General features: G+C 42.5%; 1 protein-coding gene across 2 annotated transcripts in view; it reads left to right on the top strand.

Moving 5' to 3' along the window:
- The window catches only part of F13A1 (coagulation factor XIII A chain), a 167,072-nt gene extending 145,557 nt beyond the window's left edge, over positions 1 to 21,515 (top strand). For both annotated transcript variants that reach the window (XM_058285190.2, XM_058285191.2), the window contains exons 14-15: positions 11,345 to 11,481; positions 19,749 to 21,515. In XM_058285190.2, the coding sequence (XP_058141173.1) occupies positions 11,345 to 11,481; positions 19,749 to 19,902 (291 nt within the window). In that variant the 3' untranslated portion in view covers positions 19,903 to 21,515. The remainder of the gene's footprint in view (positions 1 to 11,344; positions 11,482 to 19,748) is intronic.
- The last annotated feature ends 1,154 nt before the right edge of the window (positions 21,516 to 22,669 follow it).

Below are 22,669 nucleotides of genomic sequence, written 5' to 3'. Positions count from 1 at the left end.
GAATTGATCGGCAGCTAGTTTCCCCTATTCTTACCTAACTCCTCTTTTAGAGCAAAACAGGCCAGCCTAGAACAGTATTAGGCCATCTTTCTGAGTCCAGGTCTTGGTTACCACCATGCAAATGGGATGAAAAAGCTCATTGTCAGCCAAAATATTTAGGTGGATGGCTATGGGTTCTTGCATCCCAATGGATCCAGTCTTGGATTTCATTCATCCCCTGAACTGATGAAGATTGGGACTGGGTTAAATTGTGTGCCCAGTTAACTCTTCCTATCCACCTCATAAGGAAAACTGCTGGGAGAGACATTTCATTAAACTTTAATAAGCACACATCTCTTTTTCCATGCTATCAAAATATTTTGATAAGAAAAGTATATTTTATTAAAACCAGAGATAGAATTTTTCTCGGCCTTCCCCATGTGTTGATTGCTGTAAAAGACTTTCAGTTAGGAAAAAGCTCATCAGCATTCAAGTTTTTATGAACAGCTGTTTTTTGGAGAGGTTTGGAGCAACAGAGGGAATTCAGCTGGTCTCCAGACACAAGATTGGTTTGTCTGGAATCTGTCGCCTAAAATGTGGGAGCAGTCTTCTGGTAGGATTATTGCTCACATTCTCAGTTAGCTGTACAAGTTTTACTGTTTTCATGTCCTTCGGCAAATCAACTAGAGCAAAAAAAAAAAACAGGAAGGACGCCTCAGCCCCTTTTGTTAGAGAGGCAAAAGAACACGGTGGCTCAGATTCGGCCAGTCAGTCCACCTGGGCTCATAATTCTACCTGGGCTGCCGTGAGCTAATTACTTAACCACCTCATAAGTAAAATGGGGCCAATAACAGTACTGGGAAGTACTCCCAGTTCCTGGGAGGGATAACTGAAATAACCCACATAAGGAATTCAGCATAGTGCCTTGACCAATAAAGACCACCTCTTACGATTAGCTCCCACCACTCTGGCCTACTCACAACTTTGCTTTCTCCTCCTTCCCTCTCTGTGTCTCTCTGTCTCTCTCTCTCTCACACACACACATACACACATGTTCTCTCTTTCTCTCTCTGTTCAGCAAATATAACTGCTAATAATAATAATAATAATAATTTTAATAATGCATGAGACACAAAGTTGTTGTAAGAACTAACATCTGTCATAATGAGTGTGAAAGTGCTTAGCCCAGGACCCGGGCTTGGTAATTGCTAATAACGGTCCTTCCCTCCCTCCCTAGTCCAATCTATGCCTGGGAATCCAGCAACCACCCTCCCTGAGAATTACTCAGGGCAGCAGGGGTCCTCTGGCTTAAGGCAGCCCTGACCAGTGGCATGGGATCTCTGGAATCTGATCACTGGGGGTTGAGCAAACGCGTTGTTTTCGGGGGGCCCTTCTTAGGAAGGGTGCCTGACTTGAAGACCCTGGCATAACACTGTGGGGAGAGAGAGGTGGTAGCCGTGGTTTCTCAGAAGACTTTCGTTTGGTACCTGGGAACAGAATAGGCGCCATCACACCTGTAAGGTGTGGTTGCCTCTTCAGCGTCCTGTAGAATAAGTCCTGTATCTTTTGCAGAACACCACGAACCACTGATAGAACTAATTTTGTCATATAAACCAGGGTCAATTCTACTCAGAGAACATTTAACCATATTATATGTATGTAAAAAATATATAACCATGAGCAAGCAAGGGACCTAAATTTAAAAAAAAAAAAAAAAGCTTTTTAAGAAAAATTGACTGTTCCCCAAATTTTCTGTTAACATGTACTTGTCCCTTACTTGTTCTGTTGGCTGAAAGAACTTCCCAATATTTATTCATCCGTATGTTTGGTCACTCATTCATTCATTCATGCATTTATTCATCCAATTAACAAATAGTTATCTGGTACCCCACTCTGTGTAGCAAATTAGTTTAAGGAATTGCCAGGAGTTTTTAAAAGTTTATCAGAGAAAACTCAACAGTTTTCAGAAAATTTTCTTGATTTTTTCTTTGAACCGAGGAAGAATTGCTGTTACCTTTTAGCAGGCCTAACCGTGATCTCCCTCGAGAGCTCCGCTGCTCTATTTTAGCCTGGGTCGGCCACCACTGCCACGAAGCCCGGGGCTCTCCGCTTGCAGGGGCAATGCATGGGTGCCTGGGAAAGAGACTTCCTTCCTAGAAATCACCTCCACCAGACTGCGTGTGGGCACTGACCTGTGGTGCAGCACCCGTGACATCCAGCAGGGGGCGTAGCAGCAGCCACACCAAGAAGTGAGGCTGCCGACTGCTGGAGAGGGTGCCAGGGTGCCCTCTGGGTGGCTCCCCCCCAGGCCACAAGGCGCACTGTGTAGACTGTGCCCGACCTGGGATGGGGGGAGCCAGCAAGAGGACAAAAACCCCACCCACTGGCCACTCACCAAGCCTTGCCGTTGGGTGTCCTTCTGCAATTTGCTCAGCACACCCTGGATGTGCTGACTGTACTTCCAGACCACTTGTGACTCAGACACAGTCTTTTTTCTTAAACAACTCTCCTAACCTTTTATGTTATATATATATACATATATATAAATGAAACCTTTTATTAAACACCCACCATTTTACACCCACAGTTTTTATCCTGTAGACTATTTATTCCCTCCTGCCCCAACCCCTATCTGAAGCACAGAGCTGGGGAAGGGGCATTTCTGTGGGGGTCCGTAGACCTGCTCCTCCAAGATCCCAATTCACAGATCTTTACCCAAGCAGAAAAAATGAAAATATGGAAAACCACTCAAAATGGAATGAGCACCCCAAAGTGCTTGAAACTGATTGGTTATATTGTGAGACATAGCTACAGTTTTGTTTTGTTCTGTGAGAAGCCTAAAATCCCAGATTTGTCACGTGTGAAAACATAAAGACCATCACGTTTGTTTTAGTCTGCCAAGCTGCCAAAAGCAGATACCATAAAATGGGTTGGCTTTTAACAGTGGGAATTTATTAGCCTACAGGCTTACAGTTTCGAGGCTGAGGAAAATGTTCACATCAAGGCATCCTCAGGTGATGCTGTCTTCCTAAGACCAGCTGCCGGCGATCCTGGACTCCTCTGCCACATGGCGAGGCACACGGCAGCGTCTACTGGGCTCTCCCTTCTCTTCCAGGTTTCTTTGCTTTCAGCTTCTGGCTTCCGTGGCTTTCTCTCTCTCTGTTCAACCCATTTAGAAAGGACTCCAATAAGAAGATTAAGACCCATCCTGGTCCACACCATAAATGAAATAACCTCATCCAAATATCCTACTTATAGCAGGTTCACTCCGATGGGAACGGATCAGCTTTATGAACATGATTTTCTGAGGTCCATACAGTTTCAAACCACCACGGTGTTCTAATGACCCCCTTAACCTGAACCTTTCCCCCCCACCATACCTCCAGCTAAACTTATTTTTCTCTTTTCCGACCACTCTCTTAGTGTCCATGACTCCATCCCAAGACCCAGTCATCAGGACACGCCCTGCCCTCGCTATCTCCACAGCCCTTCCACAAGCTCTCCACTTCCTCTTTGAAAAGTGTGGTTCTCTTTTCTAGTACCTGAGAGACAGGATTACATCTTTCCCCACAGGATAACTCATATGAGTTCTGATGCCCAACCCAGCACCATTTTCTTCCTTTAAGCCTCAGATTTCAGATACTCTTCCAGATCATTTCACATGTACTCTTACATTGAACCATCCCAATAGCCACATGAGGAACCATGGCTCAGGAAGGTCAAGCAACTTGCATAAGGACACACAGCACCTGCCTCTGAGTTCACTGTGCTTTCCACTGAGCTTTGCCTTCTGACCCCTCCAGCTATGACTTTTTTGCCTGGGCCACTGACTCTGCCATCAAAGCCACTGATCACAGATCCATGTGGCCATGAAATCTGCTGCTGTGTGTATACCACCTGTTAGGAGAGCATCTCCTTTGTGCTTGGCTATTAAAAGACAATGTTTATGATGAGTGCATCCTGCCAGTATAAGGTATGCATTTCCAATTACACACACCCCCCCCCCCCACATATAGCTACCAAACAACATGTACCTGAGAATGAAAGTGAGAAATCACTGGTAGCTGGGATATGTAGAATATATTTTTTCTGTGCATTTTCTGTTTGCTATTTTTTTTAAGACACACACTCAAAGAAAAACATCAAGAATAACCAATAGATCCCACTTTCTGTGGGCTACTGATCATCTTAAAAAATATTGCTTTTTATCCTCAGGAGAAAATGCTATTATTATCAATTAATATATACCAAGGCCCCAAGGCTTCATTTTACCCTGGCATATGAATCTGACTCAGTCCCTGTATTAATCAGCCAAACACATGCTGATGCAAAATACCAAAAATCTGTTGGCTTTTATAAAGGGTATTTATTTGAGGTAGGAGCTTACAGTTACCAGACCATAAAGCATAAGTTATTCCCTCACCAAAGCCTATTGCCACATGTTAGAGGAAGATGGCAGCTGACATCTGTCAGTGTTCAGGCTTCCTGGGTTCTTCTCTTCCCAGGGTTCATTTCTCTCTGGGCTCAGCTCCTCTGTTTTTTCCACAAGATCAGCTGTAGACTATGAGGCTTTCTAGGCTTTGCCCCTTTCTACAAGATCAGCTGTAAACTATCAGGCAACAAACTCTGACTCTCTCCCTCGGCTTCTACCATGTCTAAGGAGCCACCTCTGTTCCTCTGTATTCTTCTCCTGTGTGCTTACTTCCTGGGGCTCCAGCTCACACCACCAACCTCCCTTCTCTGCAGTGCAGTTTCTCTGAGCTCCCACCTACCAGGGAGCAAGGACTCAATGTCCTAGTGACAAGGCCCAATCAAAGCCTTAATCATTATTTAATCAAGTAAAAGTTGATTCAGGTTTAACTTGAATCCAATACACTCCAATATGCCCAGAGGAAAAGATCAATTTACAAACATAATCCAGTATTTCTTTTTGGAATTCACCAATAATATCAAACTGCTACAGTCCACATAAAGTCAGAAAGAAAGAGTTGGGTTATATACATTTTCAAATTTATTCAGGGACAATTTATAATCATTGTCCTCAGCTGATGGTTTAGTGATACCATAGGAAGGTAATGCTGCAAACAATTAATTCTTCCATGTGCAGAAAAGAAAGAAACTAGTCCCAGCAAAAGAAAAAAAGGTTACTATTTTTGCCCCACTGCTGTCAGAGATCAGAGTGTCATATTTAAAGATGTTTTAGAGCCAGAAAGACCTAGATTTATATCTGGTTTCTGCCAACTTACTAGCTCTGTGACATCAATAGATTGGGGGTAATACATAGTAAGATCTACCCCAAAACCCTAGGGTTCTAGGGAAGATTAAATAAGCACATGTACATAAGATGATAAAGAGAATGCCTACATGACTTAGTAAATGCTAACTAAATGTGGGTTGCTATTGTTGTTGTTAATCAGAGTCAGTATAAGGTGAGGTTAGCAAGGACTTCACATCAGACCATTTGCATTTGCGTCTCACCTCCCCTATTGACTAATGGTGTGAACTTAAACAAGTTACTTAACTTGTCTGTGCCTCAGTTTTCTCATCTGTCAAATGAAGACTCATAGGAGATACCTCATAGAGTTGGGAGGATTAAATGAGTTAATATGCACAGATCTCTTGACAGCACTGTTCAGTAGAACTTTCTGTGATGATGAGAATGAGCTAAATCTGCTCTGTCCAATATGGTAGCCATCAGCCACTTGAAATGTGACTGGTATAGCTGAGGAGCTGAATTTTTAAATTTCATAAAATTTTAATTAACCTAAATTTAAATAGCCATATGTGGCTTGTGGCTACCGTATTGAACAGGGCAGGCTTAGAACATTGCTTGACCATAGTAAAACCAATAGTATTATTTAGAAAATGCTAATTTAAGTGTTAGCTAGAGGTGGTGGTAATGGTGCTGGTGCTGGTGAGCAGAGTTTACAAACAACCATAGGCTAAGTAGAAGAAAAACACTTAAATTTTCAATCGTATACATAACACATGATTGAAAGCACTTGAAATAAGGGCTTTTAGGTGAACTAGTAAGTCACTTGAATCATACTGTCAACTAAATTCATTCTTACTTTTCTTCCAACATTTTCCTTTATGCCAGTTTCAATTCTGAATATGATGTACTTTTAAGCATAGGTCCAGTGGACTATATCTTATGTTTTCCTAATTTGTGAGCTTGTGATAGTAAGTTTCTTCTTTAACAAACAATCAGAGTAGTTGCTCATTATCATGAACTAGCATAAAAAGGACAAGAATTCAGTATGCCAATATTGGTGAATGGTATTTAACAAAGTAAAACATCATTTGCCAATTTTTAGAAAGAGATATTTTAAATGGAATACTGAACAAAAACAGGGCCATAGAACATATGGAAAAGAATTCACATGTCACCGAGTATGACATAAGCTTTATCCTTTTCACTGGTACAAATAATGGATATTTTTCTCTAAAGTGAATATATATAAAAGATTCTTCTTGATCTAACCTTCTCTGAATTGCCCAAAGATTCCCTTTATTTAAGGTTTTATGATAGCAAAAAATAAATCAGAAATAAAACAACACTGGTATGGAATTATTTTCACAGCACTAAAGAAAAGGGAATAGTGCAGATTCCTAAGAGAATTAGATACAGACATTTTCACCTGTATTAGTCAGCCAAAGGGGTGCAAAATACCAGAAATCTGTTGGCTCTAATAAAGGGTATTTATTTGGGATAGAAGCTTACAGTGACCAGCCCATAAAGCATAAGTTACTTTCCTCACCAAAGTCTGTTGCCAGGTGTTGGAGCAAGATGGCTTCGTGGTCCCAGCTTCTTCCAATATCAAGTATAGGTTAGGATAAGTCTCGTCCCTCTCCCAGTGCCTCTGCCATGTCTAATGGAACTTACGTACATAAATTTACTTCCAGGGCTCCAGGGCTCCAGGACGAAAATTCCCTTGTGTCCACTTTCTCCATGTCTTTACTTCCTCAGCCTCTGCATCAAAACTCCAACCTCTCTTCTCTGTGATTCCTGCCCACCAAGGGGTGGGAACCTTAAAGTCCTACTGACATGGCCCAATCAAAGCTTTAATCATTATTTATTTAATCAAGTAAAAGTGAAACCTCTGAATCCAATATAATCTAATATGCCCAGAGGAAAAGACCAGTTCACAAACATAATCCAATATCTATTTTTGGAATTCATAAATAATGCCAAACTGCTACAGCACCCAACATATCCACTGTTTCCATCATTTTACGGTTACCATAGCATGGTGTCTCACTTAAATCAACCCATAAAATGCAAATACTGAGTGTAAGTTTCATTTTCCTCAAAAGAAGGAGGGAAATACCTCTACTTAAATTTCCCAAGCAAAAAAGTGCAGGGCTGGGAGGCGGATTTGGCCCAGTGGTTAGGGCGTCCGTCTACCACATAGGAGGTCCACGGTTCAAACCCCGGGCCTCTTTGACCCGTGTGGAACTGGCCCACGCCCAGTGCTGATGCGCTCAAGGACTGCCCTGCCACACAGGGCTGTCCCCGCATAGGGGAGCCCCACATGCAAGGAGTGTCCCCCATAAGGAGAGCCGCCCAGCATGAAAGAAAGTTCAGCCTGCCCAGGAATGGCACCACACACACAGAGAGCTGACACAACAAGATGACGCAACAAAAAGAAACACAGATTCCCGTGCCACTGACAACAACAGAAAGCAGACAAAGAAGAACACACAGCAAATAGACACAGAGAACAGACAACTGGGGGGGAGGGGAAAAGAATAAAATAAATAAATCTTTAAAAAATATGTGCATTTAAAAAAAAGTGCAGTGCTGAACATTGGATGGGCTGTTGCATTTGATTTGGTTTGAGTTTCTAAGGTTAAGTAATATGTCAGTAGACAGGGGCAGGAAGTTTAAATTCTGGGTCAAGGTGACATGGCAAGAAATGTACGCCAGATCTTTGTTCTTTTGCAAAACAAACACACTTCACCCTGAGAAGGGAGCCCTCCTCCATCTCCCCACCCTTCCCTGGCCCTCTCCCCACTCCCATACCAGGTACCTGGAAGAGTTCACTTTGCTTTCCAAGGTGTCCTAGGTTCCTAGAGCTGCTGTAACAAAGCACCATGAGCTGTTGGCTTAAACCAAAAGCAAGGTATTGTCACGTGGTTCTGGAGGCCAGAAGTCCAATATCAAGGTGTTGGCAGAGCCCTGCTCCCTCTGGAGTCTGTAGAGGAGAGGCTTTCTTTACCTCTTCCTACCTTGCGGTGGTCTGCCAGCAATCATTGGCACGCTGTGGCTCACAGGAGCATCTGCTTCCATCTTTGCATGGCCTTCTCCCCTAAGTCTGTGTCTAAACCTCCTCTTCTTAGGACACCAGTCATTTTGGTGTAAGCCCCACCCTAATCCAATTTGGCCTCCTGTTGACTAATAACATCTTCAAAGAGCCCAATTCCAAATAATGTCACATTCACGTGATGGAACGGGTGTGGTGGGTAGGACTTGAACTTGTCTTCTGTGGGCACACAGGTCAATGCATAACACACAGCCTAGGAGTTCATGGGCCCCTAGTGGTCTTTGAATAGTCTTTGGGGTTCTGTGAATGGTTCCCCTGAAGCTATATGCTAGTAGCCTATTTAGATTTGTCACTGTGTATGTCTGTCTGTATGGAGGAGTGGTTAGTAGCTATTATCAGATTGTTTTTAAGGAACTGTGACCCCATACTTGTTGTAATAGCATGCCATAGAGAAGACAGATGGCTCCAAACTATTTTCCCAGAATTAAAATGATCAGAGCAAATACTTTTGCCAGTAGTGTCTCTAAAGCAGCCCATTTTTTCCAACTTAGAGTGCTTTTTTTAAAAATATTTATTTATTTACCTCCCCCCCTACTCCGAGTTGTCTGCTCTCTGTGTCCACCCACTGCATGTTCTTCCCTGTCCACTTCTGTTGTTGTCAGTGGCACAGGAATCCGCGTTTCTCTCTGTTGCGTCATCTTGTTGCATCAGCTCCCCGTTGCGTCAGCTCCCCGTGCGTGTGGCGCCATTCCTGGGCAGGCTGCACTTTCTTTTGCGCTGGGCGGCTCCTTACGGGGCGCACTCCCTGCGCGTGGGGCTCCCCACGGCACTCCTTGCGCGCATCAGCACTGCACATGGGCCAGCTCCACACGGGTCAAGGAGGCCCGGGGTTTGAACCGCGGACCTCCCATGTGGTAGACGGATGCCCTAACCACTGGGCCAAGTCTCCTTCCCTAGAGTGCTTTTGTAAATGTAATCTTTATCTTGTATTTTTAAAAATCTGAAGTTTCATTAAATTTTTTTTAATTTAGGAAAAATATATTGGACACATCTAAGAACTAAGCCAAGAGTATTATGTACAATATTATAATTAAGGACTTCTCTACCTCCAACATCTAAACTAGAGTCAGGACACCTGGGAAGATGGGAAAAAAATTCAGTCTGTCTTCTAAATATTTGAGGTTTTCAATCTGGGGTGGTTTTGTCCCTCATGGGACATTTGGCATTTGACCTTTATTTGATTGTCACGGTTGGGGGAAGGGCACTATGGCATCTAGTGCGCAGAGGCTTAGATACTGCTAACCTCCTGCAATGCAGCCGTAATTACACCTAATTCTTTTAACCAGTGTGTAATACACAGCCCCAAACAAAGAATTACACAGCCCAAATGTCAAGACCCCTGAGAGTGAGGAACTCCATGCCATACCTAATGGCTCCAGCACAGCCTTCAAGCCAGGGCAGGCCGTCCACACCCCATGTCCCACGAGCCAATAAAGTAACTTCTGGTGCATATTCCAGTTTGACAGTTTTTCAACCAGTCTCCTCCCCATTGAACCTTATTTATGCTCAGTGTTTTCACTCCAAAGTCTGAGACCCCCCCCCCCACCAGTTTGAAACTCTTCCTCCCCAACTGGCAGTTTGGACCTGAGTACAATGTTTTTTGGTTGTTTTGTTATTGCTAGATTGTTGGTTTCTCCTGCTTCTCTGGCCTCCGCATCTTAAAGTTCAGGCTCTGGATTTAGACAGGCTTGGATCTGAGTCCCAGCCTAGACACTTAGAGGCTTCAAATTCTCATAAAGATCACTTATTTCTCTGAACCACAGTTTTCATGTCAGTAAAATGGAAAGCCTGGACAAATAGTCCTGGCCCAAAGGAATTTCTTGAGGAAAGAACTATTATTACTATCTTGTCCCCAAGTTCCTTAGAGCTTGTACACATCCACCCATAGTGTTGTGGAGAGGCTCACCTGACAATCATGTGGACGGTGGCTTCCAACTCTGGCTGGTCCTTAGAAATCAATGGGGGTGATTAAAATCAACTAATTAAAGGCTCGACTGCCTGAGATTCTGATTTAATTGTTTGGGGTGGGTCTAGTCTTCGTATTTTTGGAAGTTCCTATTGTGCATGCCAGATTGAGAACCACTGTCTAAAATGTTGAACACCATGCCTGGAAGATAGGACATTCTTACTAAATGGCACCTGCTGGTTTCCTCATCACAATCATTGACCACTCCAGCCCCAGACTCTCTGAATCCAGCTCTCCACCCATTCCACCCCAAGAGGTTGTGATTAAAATGGTAGCAAACATGGGAAATTGACCGAAGTTTTCATAATTCTTATAGATTTTAGAAACCCCAGAGACATAGATTTAGTCACAGACCATGGTTTGAAGATTTTATTCTTGAGTTTAGAGTCAGTATGTGAGAGTCCTCTTCCCTTGGCACTGTCCTTTCTATTTGCCTTCATTCACATGAACGCCTCATTCCCACATGTTTTTTCCCTGTAGTGTACATTGGTTAAAGAATAAGCTGTAATAATGGCAGGGCTGTTATACAGAAAACTCAAACAACTAGTAAATTCCTTTTTTATTAAATGGTCAACTTAATTTAGCAGATATTGGGCACTGGCTAGATAGTGGAGTTGAAAGTATGCTAAAATATAAGGCATATTAAAATGAAGTAACATTTTCTGCCACTTGGATGCAGGAATTCCTGTGTCCTGGCAGGAAATTTGAGTCCCGTCCAGAAGCAGAGTCCACCTGGCAGCCCCTGCCACAGTAAACTATTGCTACACCAAATGCATTTCCACCTCCTGCTGACAAAGAGCAGCCAGTGGCCATAGCTATTAACCTGTACTCTAATTAGGCTGGTTTTTATAATGAGAAAGAGTATGATTCTAATTACTAATTTCCCATATTTTTCTCAATATGTATCCCCTAGTCAAAGCAATAAGTTATCTCCATCAACCTGGTTCCATTGCCAAAAAATAACAATAGTGTGAAACATAAGCAAAAGTGAAGATCGTTAAGCAGTTGGGAGAGCAGAAGGAGGTTTCGTGTGTTGCTAATGAGCTGCATTCTCCCCCCACTTATTTCTCAGGTCCGTGGCACTCAGGTTGTTGGTTCTGACATGATTGTGACAGCTGAATTTACCAATCCTTTAAAAGAAACGCTGAAAAATGTCTGGATATACCTGGATGGTCCTGGAGTGATAAAACCAAAGAGAAAGATGTTCCGGTAAGAGCTAAGGAATGGGGATTGGGAGCAAAGGGTACGGGGCTATGGGCTTTATCGCCCTCTCAGTCTTTTTGAAGTATATACCTAACCCCAGTGAAAAGGTCTGAGAATCTACCAACTCCTTACGGACCATTTCTGTAGGGCATGAAATAAATATAGGGTTCGTTTGACATTTAGTCCTTAAAATTCTTTGTGAGGTCAATACTGTTATCTCCCTGCTGTATTTTGAGGCTTTGAGAAGTCAACTGATCTGCTCCAAATTACACAGCTTATAAGAGTAGAACCAAGATTCAGAGGTAGGGTGACTGATTCCACAACCCAGTGTTCAATCATTTTGTCCTACTACTTCCTCGTATATCAATTCTACTCATATTTATTGACTACCTACTATGGTTCAGATACTGTGCTGAAAGGTGTCTCTTTTCTTGGGATCATCCTTTTCCAACCCCACCAAACAAAATGTACCAACCCAAGTACTTTTCTCCAGAACTGTTGCTTTCAGGAAACTAAAACTGAGCCTAGAGAATTCTAGACTTGGAGTCTCTATTCAAGGGACCAGACACTCTATCATAGTAGGAACAAAACCAAGCCTCTTCTCCACCTTGCACCATCCATTGTGTCCCCTAAGTATCTGCGTCAGCATCTTCTACTACCAAAGATCCATCACCCAACAAGCAAGCCTATTCCATGGGCAGATGGTCCTCATTGTTAGAAAACAATTATTTCTAGCTTTTGATCCTACCAGTGACCCAAATACTGTCTTCTAGACCTACACAGAATATAAGGTTCATTTCTCTTCCCACTAATGGCTTGCAAATTTTGAAAACAGCTGTCAGGTCTTCCCTAAGGATTGTCGATTTAGGGCCAAATACCTGCCCTCACTTCATCTGCCTGGCTTCTAATGTGGTTTCAGGTCAACCCTCCCTCTCCCACACACTCCAATTTGTCAGTACTCCTCTTAAAATGTGACACCCAGAATGGATCCCAATCTTGAGGTTTATTACTTTCATTTCTACCACAAATAAGTCCCTGTCAGCATCAATCAATCTAGCACGTTTCCTGTGGGGTGACCTTGTTAGGTAAGAAGGCATAGAAAGTGAGGTGGCGAGCTTTATGCCTTTCGAAACTGCCTTGTGACCAGTTTTTGGAAGCCACCCACCCAGGAATCTCTAGGACAAGGGCAAGGCCTCCTTAGCCCCTTCCTTAACAAATGATTTGTCCCTAAGGGCTCTCTGCATTTCTTTCCAATTACTGCCCATAGATTCCACACCCCAGCATTTAAGAGATGCCTGATGCTGGCTGACTCAATCAACACAGAGAAAATAATTTGAGTGCTTTAAAAAAAAAAAGGAAAAAATGCAAGCACTCAAACATAACAACTTTCCTGTGTTAATAAGAAAGTCGCCGAGGAGAAAAAAAAGAATTAAATTAGAAATCAAGCCCAGCTAGAGAGAGAGGTCAGTGGAGATAGCCCTGCTTTCGTCAGAAACGGCCGTCTCCCTCGCCCGTTCTCACACCTTCCCACTCTAATCAGATGCAAGAAGCTCTCAGGCAAAGTGAAACACGTTTCTCCTTCCAAACAGCCCCCTGCTGCATCCAATTTTTCCTTCTCAAACAGTACCCCCACAAGTTTCATCTGCGAGGGTACTGGAACCTCCAGCTACCTTTCCACCTTGGCTGTTCCAAGATGTAAAGATTCCAAAATCCTGCCTTGATCATCGGCCAGTACATGAGAAGGACCACTGGGTGCATTAGAAAGAGGGTGATTAGAGAGAGGCTTCCACACAGGGCAATGACCCACCATTTGGGAAGTATAGGGCTTCAGGAAGGTGGTATCTGCCAGGACTTTGCTACTGCTGATGCCAGACATCTTTGCAGGGACAAAGTGGAGCGAGCCCATAAAAGGGTGAAATAGACCAGTCTCTACATGGTTACTACCAACACATGGTTGGTGGCCAGTAGAATATAAAGATGAGTTCTCAAGCTCTTAGGGGAGCCCAGGTCCACGTTTGGGCTCTCTTGCAGGCAAGGGAAGCTTTATTTCTCAGAGACTACCAAATATTGGAAAGAAAGTGATATAGGAAATATTTGTTATGCAGGCTGGGCTTGGGACTTTGCAGAACCAGCCCGGCTGGCTCTGTTTCCTCCTGACCCAGATGCGCATCTTTACAACCAAAACCTGATCCTCTCGGCACCCATTTCCACACAGTCAGGTAGTTAGGAACATCCCACTGTACTCTGCTGCCAAGATCTGATCTGACAGTCAGAGAGCCACGAAACAGCTTGGACCCCCCAAAAATCCAATTTTATTGAACCAGAATCCTTTACAAGATGATATTCCTTTCTAGGATACAGATCTTGGATAATTGCACACAACACACACCCAACACACACACCTGTCCACACACACCACTTTCAGAGCCCTAGAAGGCAGTGAGCCCAGAGAGCCTGAGATGACAAGAGCTGGAGAGCTGGGAACTGGTACCAGGAGCCAGAGAGGCAGAGGTTTGTCTCACTCTTTGCTTGGGGTTCAAGCCAAACAGGCCCTGAGATGGGCTGTGATCCTGCTCTTCCCCCCACTGCCTCCTGTCCATTTCAGATGTTTTGAGGTCGTGCTGCCACACACTCTTAGCTTTTACGTTTCTACACTTCATACTTGTGGAACATCAAATCCTTCATCTTCCAGATTCGGTTTTTCTCTTAAAAAAGTAATTAGGTTCAGTGCTTTATTTCAAGAGAAAAAAATGTCTTTTGTGATTTGGGGTTAAACGTTCAGTTTCTTGAATAGGACAGGGGCTGAGGATTAGACACTCAGAGGACAAACCATAGGTAGTTGCAGTTTATTGTAATAATAATCCCATTTGCCTGCGTGCATTCAAGATGATAAATGACCAGTCTCTCCTGATGGCTCAGCATATTACTGAGAATCATTTATCACAACATCTCTCCCCAGGCAAACAGGATTATTCCAATATTACTCCACTGATGAAAATGGGTAAATGGCTTTCTTTTTCTCTATTTTTGTATAGATGTATCTGTGCAAGTAAATGCATATGCAGACATGCATATGTGTGTGTGTCTATGTGTGTACAGATCAGTGTGTAGATGGTTTTATAAGTCACAGTGAATAATGAAGTAAAGCCCGAGGATTTTGTTTCTGTGTGAGGTAGTCACCCCTATGCAGAACAACTATTTCACAAAGTGTTTCCGGTTGACTACTTAGGGAAACAAAGGAAGAGAAAATGAATGGATCAAGGTGGAAATAGCATAGCTATTGGGAAATTTCTCAAAATCTATATTTATATAGAATCTATCATTGTAACGGAAGGACACACACTTGTTCTGGCAATGCAAAGAACAACCACAGAGGTGATGATGGTAATAAAAATAAAATAAAAATAATATTTATAAGATGTGTCTGGTATCTTGGCACTTACCATGTGTCAGATACTGTTCTATACACAGTACAAACATTAACTCATCCCACCCTCTCCATGCCCCATTCCATATTCAGTAGATACTATTAGTGTCCTCTTTTACAGGTGAGGAAATCAATGGTCAGGTCAGAGCTTTTCAAACCTTGAATCCTGAAATCAGTTTATTGGGTTTGAAAAATATCCACATTATATAGGTTAGGTGTGAATGTATTTTTCGCACAACTTGGCTTTTATATCATGGTTCGAATGGTTGGTATACATACATATTATAGAGAACAAAATTAAGCGAAGAGTTAGCAAATACAAAATTAATTTAGACATCTTAGACTATGGGTGCCAAACTCAATGCTTGGGGCAGCTCCAAAGACAGCCTTCCCCAAGCCCTTCCCCAGCATTCTGGCCACAGGCATGAGAGAGAAAGGAAATTTCTTATTTAATGTCTGTATTTTCATTTTTCTCCCAGAGAATATAGTCTCCTAGCCAGCTGAAATACATACTCTTTTACCAACTTTTGAGGGGATCTCAGGTTCTAATTTTATGTCAAATAGGTCATGTACAGGTGAATCGCCCCATACTTCTACCTTCACCTTGGTTCTGTTTAAAGGGACCTGGATGGCCCCTGACCCCCAAGGGCAGAGGGAGTTCATGGAGCTCAGACCTTGAACCACTCTTGACTTTCCCTTGACAGTCCCCCTTTCTGGCAGCCCCTCCCATCGCCACCCCAATCCACAGCTCCAGCCATCACCTCCTGCTCCGTGGGTCCTCAGGAGCTCTCTTGTATCTAGTGGGAAGCATCACACTCTGGACCCTCAACCCTCACTGGAGCTTCTATGAATGCCTCTGCCCAACACTTTCCTCCTTTTAGAGCACAGAGCACCCTGTGTAGGTCCCCCAAGGATCTCTGTTCTGGAAGTTTCCTCACCCTTTGCTGACCCCAGCTCCTCCCATGGTCCCAGCTCCTTCACAACCCTGAATACCCATGCCCTGATGCTAACAGTGGGAATCAAACCAGCTGGATTCTGGGATCCATCATTGACTAGCTGTGCAATCTGGGAGAAGCTATTTGATGCCTTCGAAATTCACTTTCCTTATCTATAATTTGGGGGCAGTAATGCCTTCCTTATTGGGTGGATTAGAAACAATGCAAAACAAACTTGCCCTGCTAAATCCTTCTCAACCCTTCATTCCTCACCTTTCCAGTCATCTGATTCCAAGCCCTCCCAAGGAGAACTGAGAACTCCCAGTCTCTTATGAACTCAGATGAGCATTCATGTAAAACTCAGCCACACTTGTATAATAGTGCAGACCCCAGCCGTCCTCCAAGACCAGACACCATTTGGGGAAGAAGAGTTTGGCATAGAACTCAGCCTGGTCAGAAGGTCATGAACACTGCCTTGAGCCTGTGCTAGCTGATTTTCCCTTCTACAGCTGCCAACTAACCCAGTCACACTGCTAGTGTTCCCTTTATTTTCTGTTCAGCCTAAAAGTTGAATAATGCCCAAGGATTGCTCTTGCCCAAATGTCACCATAACCAGCAAATTTGATAAATTCCATAAAACAATAAATGAACCTGCTGATTGTAGGAAATGAAGGAGCAGCTGAACCACTCATTTGTCACCCTGTAGACAAATGATAAAAAAAAGCATTCGTTGAATGTTTACTACACACCAATCCCTGTGGTAGACTCTTTGCTTTGCATTATTTCATTTAAGTCTCACAACAGTCCTAGGAGGTAAGCAATGCATTATCCCCATTTTACAGATGAGAAAACTGAGGCTTACGAAAGTACAATAAATTGCCTAAGATTACACAGTCAGGAAACTGGAGAGTCAGGTTTTGAGCCCAGGTTTTCTGACTCCTGAGTTCACACTTTTAATCACTATGTAATATTGCATTCTACAGAGAGAGTCACAGCACATTTAGAAAGCGATGACTTTAATTTTTTTAAAATACAAATGGATAAATTCACTCCAGTTTGCTTTTCTCTCTATAGCTCCATCTTACAGACAGAGATAACCATTAAAGTTAGCCCCATTAAAGTTAATGAAGTAGTGTTCGTTTTGAAACCAAATAGGTTTCATTGCATAAACAAGGTCATTTTTAACTCAGCTTCCTTCATAGCATATATTTCAATATTTCCATTTCATAACTTCTAAGCACCCCAAACTGTACACATGTGGTGGACTACAATTTCAGTGGCCCCGAAGTAACTTTGAGAATTTGAACAAGTGGCTTCTATAGCAAGCACCACAAGTGGAACAGATTGTGCTGTCAACTCTAAGCAGAGACAGAAAGCTCTTCTGCTGTATAACAAGACTTTTTAAAATTCCTCATTTTACTTCCTGGTGTCCAGGTTTCCATGCAATTCAAAATAGAACGCACTCTATTGTATTAGCAGGAATCTAGAAAGAATGGGTAGTTGGCTCTAATTCTACTTCTTCCATTATCTGGGTCATGACATGTGTGACCTTAGAATTCTGTTTCTCAGGCTCCTTAGGATCTTGGTTCCCCATATGTAAAATGAGACATTTAGATGTTGGACCAAGTGATATCTAAAGTCCCTTCCAACTCTGGCATTCTCTGCTTCAATGATTCCACGAAAATAGCCAGCTCCCTTTTTCTCTGGTCAAGACGTACCTGGTGGTCCAATTAATCTCCCTGCCACTCCTCCAGAAAAGGGCTGTGCCATGATTCTATGCAGGCTGGAGGTCAGACAGCAGGAATCCTCAATGAGTAGACATCCTTGAACCTGAAAGAAAGGTCATGTGCCTTGCTTAAGAAATAAAACATGTGAAAAAGCAAGCACAGTGGTCAGGAAAGGTATCTTTCTTAAAGGAAGTATTATGAAATACAGTGTACATTAGGAGAACTAATATTAATCTGGGAATCTGATAAATCTGGATTCAAATCTCACACCAACCTTGTGATCTTGAAAATGTTACTTCATTTATTTAACCTTTAATTTCCATGGGCTATCACACAAATAAAACATGCATGTGATATCTTCCTCCTGTGGAAAGAGAAAAGTAACCCCCAGCTAACCCAGATTGATATCAGGCATCCACTGGAGCAAGCAAGGTCATGAGGCTGGTGAAGACTCAGAGCAAGGTCGGGGAAGAGGGGGAGACCCCCTCACCTGGAAAGGCTAGCCAGGCTATCAGGATGGACTGGGGCATTGGCGGCAGTGGAGTAGCAGAAAGGTGCAAGGAGGGAGCTATCCAATTTGATGGTTGAAACAAGATTACAAATTACAGGGCACAAACATATATACAGTTGATCCCCATTACTCAGTGATTCCATATTTGTGAATTTTGCCTGTTCCTTAAAATTCATTACCTCCAAATCAGTACTCACAGTCCTTTTGTGGTCATTCAAAGACAAGCTCAGAGCAGCTAAAGTAAGAGTTGCTTGACATGTGTGTCCCCAGTTGAGAGCAAACAAGGTGACGCTCTGCCTTCCTGTTAGCTTTCAAAGTATAAGCAAGTATCTTCTGCATTTTTGTGCTTTTTGTTGATTTCCCTTTTTAAAATGACTCAGAAGCATAATTCTGAAATGCTCTCTAGTATTCCTAAGTGTAAGAATGCTATGATGTCTGTGTTAGATAAGCTTCGCTCAGGCATGAGTTAGTTGGCCAAAAGTTTGCTGTTAATGTATATTAAATAAGCTGTCTTTAAGCACAAATACATATAAAACAAGTTTATTTATTGATTGGTCAATGAAAATGTCTTGACCAGAAGTTCCCCATATTTCCCCCCAAAGAGTTCAGGATTCACTAGTTCAGTGTTTGTAGTGACTTTATAGAACGTAGCAACTACAAATAACTAGAAATTCAAAGTCAGATGGCAGTGAGCAGGGTTATGTTCCAGGCATTAGGCCTGGGAACAAGGTATCCCAGGGAGATTGACAAGGTTTATTAGGGTGTCAGGACCTCAGCCAAGTCAGCTGGGGAATTCAGGCATAACTCTAATCCCAAGAGGGAACTAAAGTGCTAAAAGGTGAGCTGAGAAAGAAGATCACTCATATGGATTAGGCTAATGTGGGGGCTGGGGATGAGCTAGACTCTGGTTGGCTTGTGACCTTGCCCCATGTCTTAGTTTTCCAGGCTGCTGTGACAAATAGCACCCACTGGTTGACTTAACAAAAGCAATTTATTGGCACATAGTTTTGGAGGCTAGAAGTCCAATATCAAGGTATTAGAAAAACTAAGGCTTTCTCCCCAAAATCTAGCATTCTGGTGCTGCCTTGCCACAATCCTTGGGGTCCCTTGGCTTGCATCTCTGCCTCTATCACATGGCTGTTTCTTTCTCCTTGGTCTACTCTTCCAGTATCTACTGAACGTCAAGCCTCTGACTCCTCCATGTGGCTTTCTCCAACTTCTCTGTTTAAACTGTCTGATAATATGGATTAAGCCCACCCTGATTCAGCTGACCCCACCTTAACTAAAAATAACACCTTCGAAAGGTCTTATTTACAATGGGTGCACGTCTACGGGAACATGGATTGAGATGAAGAATATGTCTATTGTCAGGGTACATAATTCAATCTGCCGCACCTCACATTCACATCCTGGATGGAGTGTATCTACTGGGAAGTCAGTGGACACTTTAAAATGGAAAGAACTGTGGCCCTGTAGGACTGCCACTCACCAGCTCTGGCAGAGCATCCGGAATATTCTCTTTGGATTGTAATTTACCCAATCTGTCAACCAGGCTCTTCAGTGGTATCCACTCCATAAGGAAAGAAAGAGAACAAATGACCTAGGCAGGGGCTCTCAGTGTTGTTTCCTCACCAGAGAGTAACACCTTTTCCTCTCTTCTCCTTCCTTTCAAGGGAAATCCAGCCCAATGCCACTGTGCAGTGGGAAGAAGTGTGTCAACCTTGGGTTCCAGGCCCTCGGAAGCTGATAGCCAGCATGACCAGCGACTCCCTGAGACATGTGTATGGCGAGCTGGACTTGGCGATTAAGAGACGACCCTCTGCATAAACTTGCAGGAGGCTGAGAGGGACCCAGGCTCTCGGCCCCTTGTCTTCTTGGCTTAGGAAATTCTAATGCAAAAATAATCTGTTCTTGCTTTAATTTAGATGTGAAGACCTAAATGGGACTGAATAGGGCCCCAGAGGAGAGATTTCAAAGGTATACTCTTCCATACCTAGGCCACGCAGCATGGAAGTTAGCTTTTAATTGCTCCAGCTTCCAAAGGATTTTGAGCATTAGCTTTAATTAAGTTCTAATTAAGCTCTCATAGCTCATCAGAGTAAAAGTCATCATTTATCATCGCAAATGGCTGCAGCTCCAAACATCAGAGGATTTCCTTTAGCAGGGGAATGTGTTCACTACCTGGCCTCATTTAAAATAAGACTCTGATTCCTCACTCAGTCTACTGGGGGTAACACATCCCCCAAAAGCGAGGAATACATAGGATTTGAGCCTTAGAACTCTATCCCCCTTTCTTGGAGTCAGGCTCTTTCCTCTGTCAGGATATTTTTTTTACCCAGAAATTGAGCACAAGATCATTTTTCTTCTTGGCAAAGCCAGGGAAAGGTCTTTCATCTTGCACCTGCAGCAAAGCGACTGCCTGCCAAATTTCACAGATTTACCTTTTGAGAAGATGTGTCCCCATATTAACAAATTGCATTTGTGGGAAACTTAATCACTTAAGAAGAGATAAGAAAGCAGGTGCAATACTCAGATCTATTAAATAATGTAATTTTATGGTGCATTTTATAGATGTCACACTGTGCCTTGATCAGCAGGAGCCAATATCCCTTACCTTAACCCTTTCTCGGATTCCATTCAAGAAAGTAATGAGGCTGATTTAGGACAAGGAGAATGAGGAAGTGGCCTCCTTAATTTGTGATTATACATCCTCTGTGTCCCTGGAATCGTCTCCTTTCCACAATGACCCAAGCCCAGGTACTTTTGTAGAAATAGAATAAGCCCAACTTATTGGAGAGGCTGGCAGATTTAGTGAGCAGATGCGTGGAAGGACGAACAGACACTAATTGTTTCTTGTCCTTCAATTGCCTGTATTGAGATCTCAGCTGAGCACTCATGTGCTGAAAAGTTATATGGGATAAGCCTTGTAAGCAGCCAGTGCTCATCAGACCCAATGAAAGACAATGCTCACATCATTTATAGCATGTGCCAGTACTCCTGGAGACAAGGCTGCCTAGTATTTATTTGCAAGGCTGATTTATGATTAGAATTTCCCAATGATACACCTAGGGCATGATTTAGGTCAAGAGATTGTTATTCTTAGCGTGCACGCACACACACACACACACACAAAATGAGGAGTGGGAAGGAAGCTGGGTGAAAAGTCAGAATGAAGTATATCCATATAACCTCATTTCTAGGTCTCTGAGACTGTTTCTTTATTGCCAGGAGTCCATAAGGAATAGCTGGTGCCCTCTATAGGTACAACATATCTAATTCCATTTAGTAATCTCGTAGCATTTGCCAAGCCTTCAATATCCAATTTTAAAATGAAATGCATTTTGCCAGAATATTGAACTGGCTTGACCCAGTGTATTCTTATTAACTAGAATGTAATAGATGCTTAAAATAAAATTAATCTCATTATGTTTGTATCTGCACAGACGTGAACTCTCTTAATTTTCAGTAGATCATAATACTAAACACAATTGTTCAAAAAACCTTCCCCTCTCAGCAGTAGACAACCTATCCTGGATAGGAAGACAAGCATTTCTCCTTTAAAGAAGATTACTCTAATAAGTATTGATGTCACAGTTAGCTTTCCTCACTTCTCTTTCTACATATCATTAACCACATTCATTGAAAGAGGAAGTTTGCATACTTAATTCAAAAGCTAGGTTCTAGAAATTGCAAAATCTCCATAGATAACTGTCCCATGAATGATCTCATGAATTATTATGGAAAACGAGTGGACAACCCTGCATGGAGACCTATCATAATGAACACCAGTTAAGGTCTTAGGATAGAGAGGGGAAATATATGGCAAACATGTATAGGTGGCGCCATATTCATAGCAGGCATCACTCAACCACCACAGCTCAGATAGGGCCTTATAATCCTTCTCAAAACAGTACCCTGGGCAACTAGTATCTACTGCTAAAAGGTGGACTTCGAATGAAACTTATCCACCATTCCTGCCTTAGAAACAGCCCATTCACTTTGACAGCTGGTATTCCCACGCTATGTAATGATGTTCTGTTTCTAAACATATTTTGGCAATGGTAACAAGCAATGTGTCTTATATGGCAGCAAAGACTCTGAACTGTAATTTCTGTCTGTACTGGTCCTCTGTGCCATTGAACACTTCCTTATTTGATTGAGTTTAGAGCATCAGTGGCAAAGGAAGAGTAACAATATTTACTGTTTCCAGAAAGTTCTTCCAGGGGATATAGCAAACAAACTTCAACAATGATACACATAAAACCAGATAGATAGATAGATGACAGATGATAGATAGATAGATAGATAGATAGATAGATAGATAGATAGATAGTCTATGTATCTATTATACATAGATATGGATACATAGATATAGGTAGATGATAGAGATTGTATGTATGTATAAATATTTGAAATACATAGATGATAGACACTGTATGTATTCATACATATTTTAAGTAATTTAACCTCAGATAAACCTTGTAAAATAGGTAAGCAATTAATTCCAAACTGTTGGTGAAGAAGCTAATAAGGCCCAGGAAGTCAAATATCATGGTAAATCAAGGTTGGGTTGGATGTAGACAATGAAAACTAA

This window comes from Dasypus novemcinctus, chromosome 22 (assembly GCF_030445035.2).
Source record: "Dasypus novemcinctus isolate mDasNov1 chromosome 22, mDasNov1.1.hap2, whole genome shotgun sequence".
In the NCBI taxonomy this organism is placed as follows: domain Eukaryota; kingdom Metazoa; phylum Chordata; class Mammalia; order Cingulata; family Dasypodidae; genus Dasypus; species Dasypus novemcinctus.
The sequence above is the reverse complement of the archived record's forward strand: the minus strand, read 5'-3'. Positions and strand labels throughout refer to the sequence as shown.